General features: G+C 39.2%; 2 protein-coding genes across 3 annotated transcripts in view; both read right to left on the reverse strand.

Annotated features, from left to right (window-relative positions):
* Positions 1-2,033: 2,033 nt before the first annotated feature.
* leprot (leptin receptor overlapping transcript) lies at positions 2,034-5,401 on the reverse strand. The gene is made up of 4 exons (XM_020618304.1): positions 5,081-5,401; positions 4,617-4,692; positions 3,795-3,981; positions 2,034-3,570 (listed from the first exon to the last, which is right to left on the reverse strand). The coding sequence occupies exons 1-4, from the start codon at positions 5,094-5,096 to the stop codon at positions 3,454-3,456; spliced, it is 396 nt and encodes a 131-aa protein (XP_020473960.1). The 5' UTR covers positions 5,097-5,401; the 3' UTR covers positions 2,034-3,453.
* Positions 5,402-7,876: 2,475 nt separating this feature from the next.
* Positions 7,877-14,143, reverse strand: part of LOC109970620 (phosphoglucomutase-1-like) — a 6,895-nt gene continuing 628 nt past the window's right edge. The window contains exons 2-11 of one of the 2 annotated variants that reach the window (XM_020618302.1): positions 13,194-13,356; positions 12,726-12,872; positions 12,399-12,524; positions 11,903-12,093; positions 11,589-11,743; positions 11,291-11,406; positions 11,012-11,147; positions 8,540-8,723; positions 8,289-8,399; positions 7,877-8,197 (exon numbers count right to left, since the gene is read on the reverse strand). In XM_020618302.1, the coding sequence (XP_020473958.1) occupies positions 8,066-8,197; positions 8,289-8,399; positions 8,540-8,723; positions 11,012-11,147; positions 11,291-11,406; positions 11,589-11,743; positions 11,903-12,093; positions 12,399-12,524; positions 12,726-12,872; positions 13,194-13,356 (1,461 nt within the window). In that variant the 3' untranslated portion in view covers positions 7,877-8,065. Of the gene's footprint in view, positions 8,198-8,270; positions 8,400-8,539; positions 8,724-11,011; positions 11,148-11,290; positions 11,407-11,588; positions 11,744-11,902; positions 12,094-12,398; positions 12,525-12,725; positions 12,873-13,193; positions 13,357-14,143 lie in introns of both variants that reach the window. The other variant, XM_020618303.1, reaches the window with a different exon arrangement.

Below are 14,143 nucleotides of genomic sequence, written 5' to 3' on the forward strand. Positions count from 1 at the left end.
CTCTTTCTTTCCCTCTGCCATCAGACTCCTAAACACCTGAGGAGTTTACTACCAGGAAATACGTCATGTACTGTCGACCTGTACTGTTTGCATTCTCAGTTTGCACATGCATAATTGCACGTTGACTGTTGACTGCTGCACATGCAGCTCCCATGTAGCATACATTCTCTGTTATATTCTTATATATTTTTATTATACTGCTGCTTAAAGTGCCTTAGATTTTGTGTTACTTATTTATCTACTTTATATTTCATTTGTATTTTGTGGCATTCATGTGGACGGCAAAGTAAGAATTTCATTGTACAGGGAAACACGTTTCTTAACTGTGCATATGACAAATAAACACTTTGACCGTTTTTCCTAGAGTTGACATAAGAAGGAACTGACACTATACCCAGCAGGAAAGTAAAACTTAGAGATTTGCGTCATACAAAATGGAACAGTAACATGGTCAAACTTTCACAAATAATATTCAAAACATTACAAGGTAAATAAGCTAGTTATTTAACATTGGTGCAGCCTGCAGGGGCGACACATGCAACCTTGTGCTGTGCTCAGCTCAGCGCAGTGCAGATATGTTCTTGCACCAAGCAACATAGAAATGAATGGGTTTGATAGTGGAGTGCAGCGCCCACCGCGTCCTATCTGAAAACGGATTTACGCAGCAGGTAAAGTCAGTCTGACCTCACCGCTGTCACTGTTAAGTTACAGTTTCTCCAAACGAACAAGATTCACACAGACATACGTGTATTACTACCACAGGGATATACGTTGTGTCTGTTTTTGCATTTTATGGCAGTTTGATCAGCTCTGAAAGCAGCTGTAGGTAGAGGTAAAGTAGACAACACAACCAGTGGCTGTGGGCTCTGGTGGACGCAACATAGAAATGAATGGGTTTGATAGTGGAGTGCAGCGCCCACCGCGTCCTATCTGAAAACGGATTTACGCAGCAGGTAAAGTCAGTCTGACCTCACCGCTGTCACTGTTAAGTTACAGTTTCTCCAAACGAACAAGATTCACACAGACATACGTGTATTACTACCACAGGGATATACGTTGTGTCTGTTTTTGCATTTTATGGCAGTTTGATCAGCTCTGAAAGCAGCTGTAGGTAGAGGTAAAGTAGACAACACAACCAGTGGCTGTGAGCTCTGGTGGACCACAGTCAGTTTCACCGAGGGTGGGGGGCTTGGGGGTGGGACAACGATTCTGATTGGATAACCTTTCACCTAGAACTGTCAAATCGAGTTTGATGAAAGCTGGTATCTATAATGTGTGTCATCTGATTACTTATGAGCTTGAAAAAACAAGAATTTCCCTGCCATACAGACATCATACATAGTTATATTGCACCTACACACCTTTATAAGTGCTTTTCATGTAGCACTGCAGAGAATACAGATGTGCAAATTGGTAGCAAGCTTCAGTGCATTCCTGTTACAAGTGAACAGAGAATGAAATTAAACCACTCAGGTTGTGTGCAGCTGCATGGTTGGTTTCTCTATCATATTTAATCCTGAATAGATCTTGTAATGTGGCTTGCTATTGTTGATCTGTATTAATATTTGTGTGTTTGGAAAGAGCAAAGCAGACAGGGGAGGTGAAGTGATGGTTTTCAAGAACAATTATAGGCTGCAAAACATACTGTAGAGCTGTTTTACATAGTGTTTGTTGAATACTGCAAAACATCTATATTATTTAGCAGCTGTTCCAAAATGAATTTCTGTCAGTCAGGCCTAGTGTTGACTCTGGACAGACAGAAATGTATCTAAGTTTAAACACACTCACCCACATACCACTTCTCCTTTTCTAGTCTTTTGTCTTATGGGAGGCCATTATTGAGGTTCACTGAACTACTGCTGCTGTACTGTATAAATAGCGGGCAGGTGTTTTTCATGCATCATTCATCAGCACTGGACAGACAAGCTTTACAGAAGTCAAATCAAGTTCTCCATTCATTTCACCCACCACCGTAAGATTCATGTTTGTCATCATATCATAAACAGTGAACAGTGAGACACAGCCCCTACATGTTTCACTTTACACAAACTTTTAATCAATGTTAGAAAACAAAGTGGAGTCAGGTGCTTACACAATAACCTTTGGGAGTTTTTCAATACTCATTAGTGTTTTCAAAGTGTGAATATGAGAAGCACATTTTCTTCCCAAAAACTGTGTTAAATATGTATGTAAAGAAGTTAAAGAAGTCGTACATCAGATATTAAGGACATAAGAAAATATATAGGGCAATAAGCACAATTTTGAAAACATACAGTATCTGTGATAGTCTCTGAAGTGGGCTAATCATACAAACCTCAGTTACTACTGATGTTGAAATACGACATGAGGATGTAACATTGATTTAGTACAGATTTCAGTGGCTGCTGCTGATGAAACACAATAGACTTGAATCTCAAACCCAGTGATTGTTCCACTGACAGTTAGCACAGGCAATTATAAATCAGTGTGCTGGTAAAGCCCTGTCTATACAGAATGAAGTACACCTGGTCTAAAAACATACAGGTACAGTACTTAACATTCAACGTGTAAAAATATAACTCACAAATTAACAATGTGATCTTTTGTCAATATTATGAATTTCTTTTCCATCTCCAGAGAATAAAACAAATATAGGTATGTTGGCTGGACTATGCACACAATAATAGATATATGTATGATATACACTAAACAGCGCTATCTCAAATGCCTGTGCTGGCTTTTGAGGATTCTGATGTTGCATAGCACAGATCAAAACCACAGCTCAGTGGTGAATATGCCCCATTTTTGTGGTTTAAAATGATCTTTGGTGAGAATGTAAACAAGTGCACCAGAACAAAAGGTAAGGCTCTAAGGTCTTGACAACAAAAATACACATTTCCATACAAATATATATACTTTTTACCTGATTAGAAGTCCTACAACTATTTGTCAGATAGCATGATTTAAGATAACTTGCCCTGCCTTTATATTTTAAACAGCAACAGTGCTCATAATAAGCCAGCCATAAATCTATATAGCCACTTAGAATTACTGTTTAGGATCTCTTTATGATATTGATTACCAGAAGAATAATGAAAAAACAGACAGCTAATACAAAGGGTAATTTGGGGGTTGAAACAAATGCAAGACAAGCTAACATATGTGGGTTAAGGTGGCTAGTGATAGGGTTATAGCATGAGAGGGGTACAGACATCAGTGTATGTTTGGTCCCACACACAAGGCACATTAACAGGATAAATGGGGTTCTCTCCAACAATAATCCCTCCTGTACAAAAAAAAATTGATGTGATAACATGCTCAGTAAAACTGGTATTTTGCAGCCTTTACTGTACATGTTGTTTGAGTGCAGGACACAGATGTCACTCCGTCTGCAGTTAATCCATTCAACTATCCACCTCCCCACTCACCCATCTATCCATTTCTCCTTCTGTCTGTCCACTCTCCAAAGACACTTTACCACTGCTCCCAACTGAAGTCATCACCGCCTCCAAACACAACAAAAAAGCCAAAGATAGTGAGGAAGATGACAGCGTTTCCTGTCATCACTAGACCACAGGCACCCCAGGCGATCTGCAGGAGAGAAACTTCTTAACTGAAGTGATCAGAATATGTTAACAGTCATCTACTGGCTTTCAACCAACTTCAGTACTTCACCTTTTTCAAGATACAGTGTGAAAGATACCTATTTAATGATTACTGATATGGTGCAAACAGCATAAATGTATCTATGCAGAAAAAAATGACTTGTGCAAATCAACCTCCAAAATATTTCCACATGGACAAAGGAAACTCACTGTAGTCTTGCGGGCTAGGATAACAGGGAGCCCAAAGGCTGATACAACAATGCCAGTTGTTAAGAAGTAGGCCAACTCTCTGCATGCATTGCTGGAGGAATCGGTGTCATCACTGAGGCGTCTGGATATGAAGGTCGGGATGGGGCTCAGGACATAGAAAATGATTACAAACAGCGGCCAGTATACCCTAAAAAGAGGGGGGTGAAACTTTTCAAAGGATGGTTCACATTTTATGACAACTGCATGAGTTTGCAACATGTCCCATAAAAATAAATAAGTGCAAATTCAATAAAAATAAACTAAACCAATTCAAACCAATCACAACAAACCACCAAAAACTTTAACCAGACACAGCAGAACGAATCATTTTAAAGAAACTCTCCACAGATATAATCTCTTTGGTGACAAAAAATATAACCCCAATAAAAACAAAGTCATCTCAGCTTGGGGTTAGGATTGAAAGCTTTTAACAGAAAGTCTGCAATGCATACTGGATGTGTGAAGTTAAAAAGAAGTTAATATTTCAGGGGTATAAGGACTTTAATGATGTTGAGCTACATGATAAGAAATACAGGATTCAGCATTTCTGACAAATATAAGGGACCAAATTTTAAGATAGCTCCTGCATCAGTTAAGACCTTTTTTTTTTAAATGTGCTTTTTAAAAGTCATTCAGCTTTATGGAAGTGAAGTGCAATTCTAAATTGCTTGAGTGCCCCCCTGAGGGCTTTTTGAGGGCTCTGTTTTGTTAGCCGCCGTTGTTCATTTCTTCCACCCTAACCCATACTATAACACAAGTACTTTGTTATAAAAAAGAACCTACCCATACTGTTCCAGTGCACAGCCCAGCAGAAGAAATGTCAGTCCAATAGCACCACTAAAGGACAAACCAACTAATGCTGAAAGAAGAGAAACATTATACTGAAGTACACTGACAGATATGCTTTTGTGCAAAGTTGCAATTAAGTAGTAAACAAATCAGAATCACGCCAAGCTTGGTAACTTGCTATGAAAGTTGCTTAACTTTAAATTAACATGAAGTTGATAGCAATAACCTATTTAGATGTTAAACTGGCCAATATCTTAATAATAAAAATAAATAGCTTGTTACACATCTTAATATCATCGAATAGCGTTTGTATTAACAGCTTTTGAAATATTTTCAAGAGTGTTGGAAACTAGGCTAACAAAGTCTCTGAAGCATTCACGCTACAGAAGAACGTGTAATTATACATTATTAAATAAATATAACTGTCAACGGACATATTAACGAGTAAAATAAAGTACCTTTAATGCCAGCCATTTCGACAAATATGTGAAATTTTCTCTTAGACGACTGTTCTGTTCTGTTCTGCTCTTTGTCTATTGTTTACGTGCTCAAGCTGTCTTTTCTGGTGCACGAACTTCCTGCTTCCTCCATGGCGTTTTGGGTTTCCTCCTTTGTCATCACGTGACCCCTTAAAGGTATAGTAGCTCAGTCTCCCTGCGGCAGTCTATGGCCTTGCTTCAGTCACTTGTGGGCAAATTGTTTTGTCTTGTCAATTCAGTTTGATCCAGTGGTTGCTGCAAATCGGCGACAACGAGCACAAGGCCATGTAGTGCTGTTCCTGCGGGGCTAATTAACCCACACGTGTTATTAGTGTTGTAATGTAGCTTAAGTACTATAGTACTATTATTAGGTCCTTCTCCTTTACTTAAGTATCTCCACTATATGATACTTTATACTTATACTTCCCAATTTCTCATATAGAAATATAGTATTTTCTTTTCTTGTCATAAAATGTATTGCCTTGTTACAGATTACAAAGTTCAAACTAGCTCCAGCTGTAAACATATGCATAATCAAATCACAGAAGCTGGAAGATACCAATTCACTTTATCTTTCCTCACTCCACTTTCATCTAAGATGGTATCTTCCAGCTTCTGACTGACTGAACACACCTGAGCCAGGTAATCAGCAGCAGATCAGGCAGGGATAGTTGGAAAACAAGCAGGACAGCGGCCCTCGAGGACTGGAATTGGCCACCCTAAAGAGGAACTATTTTCCTTTATAATGAGTACTTTCATTTTTGATACTCTATGTGCAGTTTGCTGATTATACCTCTATACTACGCATACCTAACATTCTGAATGCTTGACCTTCACTTGTAATTAAGTATTTTTACATTGTTGCATTGCTATTTTTACTAGAGAAAAGGATCTGAATACTTCTATGCAGTGTGTTATATGTAAGCAGTATAAACTTCCATGCAGTATATACACACCATATTATAAATCAACATTCCACTTTAATTGTTAGGTTTTGATTGGACTTCATGTATTTGCATTACAATTTTGAGGTTAGATTTCTCTAGTAAAGACAGTAGAAAGACCTGACAATAATTTTGCAAATAGGCCATTTTCACAGAAGACATTTTAACATGTCACAGTAGGACAAGTAGAAGTATATTAATAATGATAATGAATATTCCACTTATAGTATAGCTTCAGTTTCAGAGACCTGGCATCATGCATGCCGGCTCGCTGTCATTCTGTCATTACATACTGGTATGCCTGAATAGAACAAAGCCATGTTCCACTCTGACATCGCTAACATAATTTATTTTCTGCACTGTGTTGATGCAAGTTTTACTTCCACATAACACACTTTCTAAAATGTTACTTACTATTTATATACATTAAAAATAAAAATGATTGAGAAATTATGACTGAACAATTAAGTCAGTAAAATATATAAATAAGTTATTTTTTCCATAAAGTGGTACAAATTCTAGCTGAGGTTCCACCTCCACTGAAAATTGTTACTGGAACTAAAAACCACAATAAAATGACCTTAGATGAACCAGAACTAAACTCAGTGTGTCTTCCTTGTTGGTGTTTAGGTTCAGTGTAAAATGGGGATGAAAGCACGAGAAAGGTACAGCACTTCAAAGAGCATGAGTGATCACAGAGCTGGACCAGATGTCAGTGGACTAGTGGACTGATGCTGCTACTGTCCAGATGGCGATCATGTAGCCACCAGAGCCGGATAAGTGTCTTTCAAAATGTTTTCTGTTACAGCTTAAATAGCTCCTGACTCACCCGGGTGCATTAAAAAATAGTAAAAGTAAAATCTGAATTTTCCTGGTAGAACTATTATTATTGTGCAATTTGACAATAAAATTGGGTTTAAAGGTATTCTGATTTACTGATATACATCCATAATATTCTAATGATCCTTTGTAGCTCTTTCTCATTTTTCAGGACAGTTCATGTTGATATAGAGAAATGTGTTTGTATCTGTCTCTGACTGTATGGTTGAGCAAGCTAGCATCCTGCAGCACCCGCACACTTGACTTCGCTTTCAGGTTATTATTCGCTGATGAGTTTTAACTTCCCTGAATGAAGGAGAAGGTATGATTTCTTAACTTTAAATGAGTCATTATTCATGTGAGACACTGTAATGGATTTTTTAAAAATCAAAACTCATGCTAGGCAGGAAGAAGTGTTTAGATGAAACTCAACTATTTAATCATTGCTTTATAATGAAATACTGTAAATACATTTCATATATATCTCACAGTTTGTTGTGTTTATTATCAGTATTTTATAAATGTAGATCCCTTGTGGCCAAAGTGCACGGCTGTGCTGCTGAGCACTCCATGCACATACACAGCTGGGGGAAGCTCTACTCTATGCAGCAACAGCTAGGCGAGAGCTGGGTGGTTAACATTCTTCTCCATAGGACTGCCATTTTATTAGGCTGTGAAAACAGAGTATGTGTTCTTGATTTTATTGTTAAAATTCCCACAGAAACTATAAAATCAACATTTTAAAAGTTTTTTCAGCACTACTTTATACAAAAACATGAAGCTGAAAATGTGTGCACAGCCACATTTCATAAAAATACGTGCAAATACACACAGAGTTTAACAGAGGAAATGTGTTCAAGCCACATGTTGTGACATGTGTCATGATTGGTTGTTGTGATCACTGGGGCCTGATGATTTTGTAACCCTGCTGCATTTTGCCAGTGACTCTGATACAAATTTCAATGGCAGATTAACATAGACCAAAACATTTGCTATCTTATAAGAAAAACACATGTCACATGAACCAACAATAAAAAGCTGCTTAATGACTTGTACAAACAGTCAGTGAATATAGTTCAGTCTAAAATGCAAACTAATGCATATTATGCACCTACATGTGGAATTTAAGTTCATACAAAAGTCTGGAAACAAAACTAAAAGGACATTACTGTAACAACAATGGAGCAATGTGCATGAGTAATCATGTGATAACTGATGGGCCACTTCGACCTGTTCTTTGATGTAGCTGGGAAATCTTCAGAGCGATGGTTGCCAGGGATGCCAGCATCACCTGTCCCAAACAAGGATGACATGGTGAGATGTAAACACCTGACTGCAATGTGTCACTGATGCATTTCCTAATTTTCTTACTGTTTTGTTTACTGTGTTGGTCGAAATGACTCTACCTGTGTGTCTTCAAAAACCTGCTCCTTTTCATAGCTGTCAATGTAGATTCGAACAGTCGCCCCATCGCTGCCTGTCCCACTGAGTCTGTAGATGATTCGAGAACCATCAGAGAAGATTATCCGCAGACCCTGCAGTTGAAGCAGCCCGACACAAAACGTGATACTTTTAGGATTTGCAGGCACAGCTGAGTGGGTCTGTTGCTGAAAGAATTCACTGTATACGTCTTGTATCTATACACATAATAATCTTATCGGTGTGTGTCCTGTACCTGGTTCCTGGAGATGGTGCTGTCTACTGGGTCTGTGTAGTCAAAGGTGTCTGCTTTTTCCACTTGGTAGATTTTGTCTTCCACAGCAAACCTTTGCTTCACAAAGGACTTGTCGGTAATCATAATCTCCAACTCCTCCATCATTTCACAGGCTGTGTCTATGTCTATATTCTCATAGTCATACCTGGAGCAACAGATTTTAATAACAAAAGAAGTGTTTTAATGTACATTCAGTCAATTATACACCTTTAAATGTGCCAAAGACTGGGAGAGCATTCATATGGATGCTCAGTTTACAAGTTAAATGATGTTTACCTATTATTTGGCCCCAAAGACGGGGGTGTCAGGCCATGCCCTCAAAAATCTTCAGAGCCCCACAACAAGCAACACCATTTTCTAGACCTAACCTACCGTTACACAAAGCATCTCTGAACTCTATCCTCACCCAAGCAAAGGGCAGATATGTGGCTTGACACAGCATGTGCATTGTATTTGTTCAGGTTAAGCAGTGGCTGACCCAACTGGCTTGTAATGGTGGTCACCTTTGAGAGCTGGATCCGCTCAGCTGTCCAAGCACTGACACTGTTCTACCAAGACTGTCTAACAGAAGGAGACTAGTAACAATTCCAGTGAATCTGTAACTATATTATCACCAACAGAGGTTCTGTGTGGGTGTAGGAGTGAAGGCAAGTCCACAGGGTCATCAGGTGGGCGCCCTCTCACTAACTGGAGTTTCATTGAGTTGGGCCCATGACGCCAAGAAGGCTCAACAGTGTATTCCAACATCCCAGAACCACCCCCCTCTTTGCCTGCACCCACACACCCAACACAACCCTTCATCTACTCAGGCTAATTGTTACCAAACAGTCACATGCACTAGCAAACATTTCAACTACTGTTCTAGCCACCAAACATTCAAATGGCTCACTGGATAACTAGCCAGACTTCTGCTTTTTTTTATACTTCATCAAAATCCACCCTGTGTTAGTATTCCACTTTCATTTGCCAATCCGCACCCTGCCTTTAGCTGGCCTGCTTCCTGCCTTCTTCACCCTCACAAACAAATAAAATCCCCTCTTGTTTCTTCTTCACCTCCATTAAGTTTACCTCTGTGTGCCTACTTTCACTATCTGCTCTAAACATTTCAACACTTGATTATGTCTCCAGGTGTATTGTCTTTGAGCCAGGCTTGTTTTACACCCTGAGAGGATGTGCAGAAATGATGCTACACCTGAACACAAGGGACATGTCGGGTCCTCACCTATCCATCTATTCAGATTTTGGGGAGACAGAAGCACATCATAAGTTACAACTAGAATGAGTCTAATCTTTCCTGAATCCATGTCCCACATTTCCCTCCAACTAAGTTTCTTCCTTTTACATTTTCCCATCTCATCCACTGTCCCCGCTGAGCCTGGGAGACTGCTTTTGCACATCTACCTGCCTTTTCCTGCCTCCTAATCTCCTCAGTAAGCATCTTCCTTCTGTCAGCTGCTGCTGCTTTGCTCCGAGAAGGTTGTGTTTAGACCAAAACCACCACATCCATGCTGTACCTGCCTTAGAGTATCCCTATGTTTAAGAGCTGCCTTAGCCTGCAACACTGCCCTCACTTCCTCTTCCTCCCTGCTGAGACTGTTGGTGCTGCACTCTGCATGGCTACATTCCTGGATTTGGAGCTCCCAGCCACTTCCAAAAGTATGTGCTAAAATATCAACTTCGTTTTAATGTTCACTTTTTGTCACATGGTTGGGCTTGACTTGAATTGTTGCTTTTTATTTGGAGTTGACACTTGTTTACTGGAGAGTTTATCCACTCATAGAGCTTACATTGCTTTAATGAAGGGGGTAATAAGAGTCCAAATGTGATTGAAGATGACTGAAGAGGTATTAATTTTTAATAAGATGTTTTGCTAGAGCAGCTGCACTGCTCACCAAAAGTACACTTCTTAACAATGAATGTCTTTTTATTTGTATGTAACTTTACTATGATGGACAGATAATATGCCTGGTTACAGTTATTACCGATGTCAACATAGGTCAACCGGGAATTTTGGAAAGCTCTTGGTGATAATTATCTGCATCTCTGACATCATCAGTTTACATCTTCATTTACTGAACAGCACAGTGATGTTTTGTCTTATTTTTCATATGTTACTGGAACATGTAGGCTACCTTTTGTAAAAAATAATGATGTCTTGTAATCCTATGTGGGATGGGCCAGATATCTGACATGACACAGACATAAAATAAAACTAACAAGACTTTAAAGAATGTGTCACACTAGATGTCAGTCATGCTCTGTCTATAGTTTCTTATGCACAAGTCATATATAATAAATTTCCTGTTTTTCAATATTTTATTGATGCTGTTTTTCAGTGGGCTGTTATGGTTGATGGACTATAACTACTAATTAAGACACACTCAGAAACAACACTTGTGTTTATTAGTGTAACTGTTAGTGTCCATGTCTCACCTAGTGAAGTAGTTTCTTCCATATTTAATCCAATGGTCCTTCACAATATCCTCCACACTCTGCCTTCTGGTTGCAAGGATGGACAGCCACGCCAGCACAGCCCAAAGCCCATCCTTCTCCCGAATATGGTCTGCACCTAAAAGATGATATGTAATTAAGTTTATCGAGCACAAAAAAACTGAAGCAATAACTGATAATAGAATTCTTTGCTTTCTCAACACTATTCCAATCAAAACAGAGCATCTTTTGATCTCATAACTTGCTGAAGAGATACAGTACCTGTGCCATAATTTTCCTCTCCACAAAAAGACAGTCGACCTGCATCCATCAGATTTCCAAAGAACTTCCACCCAGTTGGAGTTTCATATAGCTCTATTTTTGTTGCCTTGGCTACTCTGAAGGGAAATACAACAAAAGTGTTTTCTAAGAAAACTTAAATATTTGTTGATTTCTAACTTCACAGCACATCTATAGATATACAACAATTAAATCTTATAATCCTAAAGAGCTGTAAATTTGACTTTGAGCCAGTTAGAAAATCAAAAGCTCAATGGTTTTGACAGTGGTAAGGTTTTACCTGTCTAAGGCTGCACTTGTGGGCATGCTACGAGCGAAGCCTCTTACTCCCGCGTGCTGGAAGTATGGGATGCAGAAGATGTTGTCAGCAATCACAGCCACAGAGTCGGAGGGGGTGACAAAGAAGCCATGTTTACCAAGGATCATGTTGCGGTCCTTGAAAGCCGACAGATAAACGGAGATTACAAGTCAAGGACTGCAGTTCACATTCAGACCCAGGTGCCGGACATGAATGAAAAGTATCCATTCTTTCAGCTGTTTCATTTTATTTGAATTCATACAACCTTAAAAACAAAAAGAAAAAAACGTACACACCCCATCACCATCAAAAGCTGCACCAAAATCATACTGTCCGTCTCTCATGCTGTCAACAAGATCTGCAGCATAGGTGAGGTTAGGATCTGGGCGTCGTCCCCCGAAGTCTTCCACTGGAACACAATTAATGGCAGAATTGGCAGGACAGCCCAGCTCCTCACACAGTATTCTCCTTACATAAGGACCTACCACTGGGGAGGAGACAGAGGTGACAGAGACAGGAATGAGAGAAGGACAGTAACAATACTGAAGTCAGATCTGGTGTTGTACAAAGAGGTGCTATCAGCAGCAAAAAGAAAAGACTATACTGACTATCTCAACCCAATTGAACATGTTGGGGTTTTATTCAGTTTGTCACATGTCATTTAATACAGCAAAGAAACTAACTCAGTCAAGAATCTTCTAATGACCAATTTGTATCTTTGATCATGATAATCCTTTTTGTCCTACTGTGTGATGGAGACTATTTTAATGAGATGACATGCTAGTCTCTCACCTCCATGCATGGCATCTAGTCTTATCTTGATGTGGTTCTCCCCAGACAGAAGGTCCTTCAGAGCAGCGAAGTCAAAGATATTCCTCAACATGTTAGCATAGGATTCCACAGAATCCACAACCTCCACTGGGCATAACCACAAATGAGAAACAAAGATGTAATTAATGTCAGTGACCCTTTAATATGAACTTGTTTCATGTCACCAATTAAGCAAATGAGTCAGATTTTACATATGATATCAGAATTTTAGAAGTGTTACATTTTTGCCTCTATTTATTTCTGTCTTCCTTCTGAAGCGATGGACAACTGACCAGTGCTACACTTCACCTGTGAAGGGTTTGAACTTGTTCTCCAGATCAAACGCCTGTTTGCCCAAGGTTGTCAGATCCACTCGGAGTCTGGGGCAGATGACAAACTCATCAAGGGTTTTGCTGATCTGAAAAATTTTGTTTGTGACCTCCTCCTTGGCTGGACCTAGATGCAGTAGGACAACTTTTGTATTTCACTATTTCACTGATGTTCACATATGTGTGAGAGCCACAGTTATTTAATATAGTGATGATACTAGTCATAGGCAGGATGTGTATTGGTTAAACTGTGGTGTGTTGTGCTTGAACTTTGTCCCAGATTTTATGCTCAAAGTCTCATATTTTATCTTTGTACTGTGTGTGTGTGTGTGTGTGTGTGTGTGCCACATATCTGACTTAAGCCTCGAACAGCCTTGTTAAATGTCTGACTTCTTTCGTAACACTATTTTGGCCAATGCCCATGCTTCCTCCTCTCCAGTTACCATACCTCCATTTGCAGTATTAAACTTAATGCCAAAGTCCCCATCAGGTCCACCAGGATTATGGCTGGCAGTGAGGATGATGCCACCAATGGCTTTGTATTTCCTGATCACACAGGATATGGCGGGCGTGCACATAATTCCATGCTGTCCAATGATCAGACGACCCACCTGAGGAAATGCCACACAGGTGTGTGTGTGTGTGAGTTGGCTGGCATGACTGTGTAACATATTTGAGTGGCAGAGGCAGGGAATTGCCTTTAAATATCAGGTGTGGCGTGTCATGCTTCCTCATAAAAGTGGGTCTAAAATTTCATTTAATTATCATATATTAACAGGTACGGCACATCAGGAGCAAGCACTGTCATGTGTATGTTTATTTTAAATACCTCCAAGTATACTATCCATCCAAGAAAGTATCAGAAGTTCAAAGTTTATGTAATTTAAACCTCAGGATTTCAGAGTTCATTACTGCGGCTGGCAAGAGGGTGAAAAACAAAACAGGTTTTATATGTTACTATTTGAAGACAGCAAAGTAACCATGAGCTGTAGTTACAGCAGCTGCTAGTTGGTTTTATAGCTGATGAGCAGTATTCATCCTTTATTTGCCCATGCTATATTGTTCTGGTGTTATACTGTATGTACCTGCTGCTAATGATTCACAAATACTGACAAATTCTAATTTAATTTGAAAAAAGCATCAGCAAACTGCTGCCAAACTGTAACTTAGTGCTATTGTACTAAGGTCCATCTGAACATATATTTTAAATTGACATATTTTTTTAAATAGATTCAAATTGTAATTAGCTAACAAAGCTGAGGATCTAAAGGTACAGTTATGTGTTAAATGCTAATGTCGGCATGCTAACATTCTCAAAATGACAAAAACATTGTTAAGCTTATCATATTAGACAGTTGGCATTTAATGCCATTATGACCTGTTGATGCCACAGGGGGG

Source organism: Monopterus albus, unplaced genomic scaffold (genome assembly GCF_001952655.1).
Source record: "Monopterus albus unplaced genomic scaffold, M_albus_1.0 scaffold204.1, whole genome shotgun sequence".
NCBI lineage: Eukaryota > Metazoa > Chordata > Actinopteri > Synbranchiformes > Synbranchidae > Monopterus > Monopterus albus.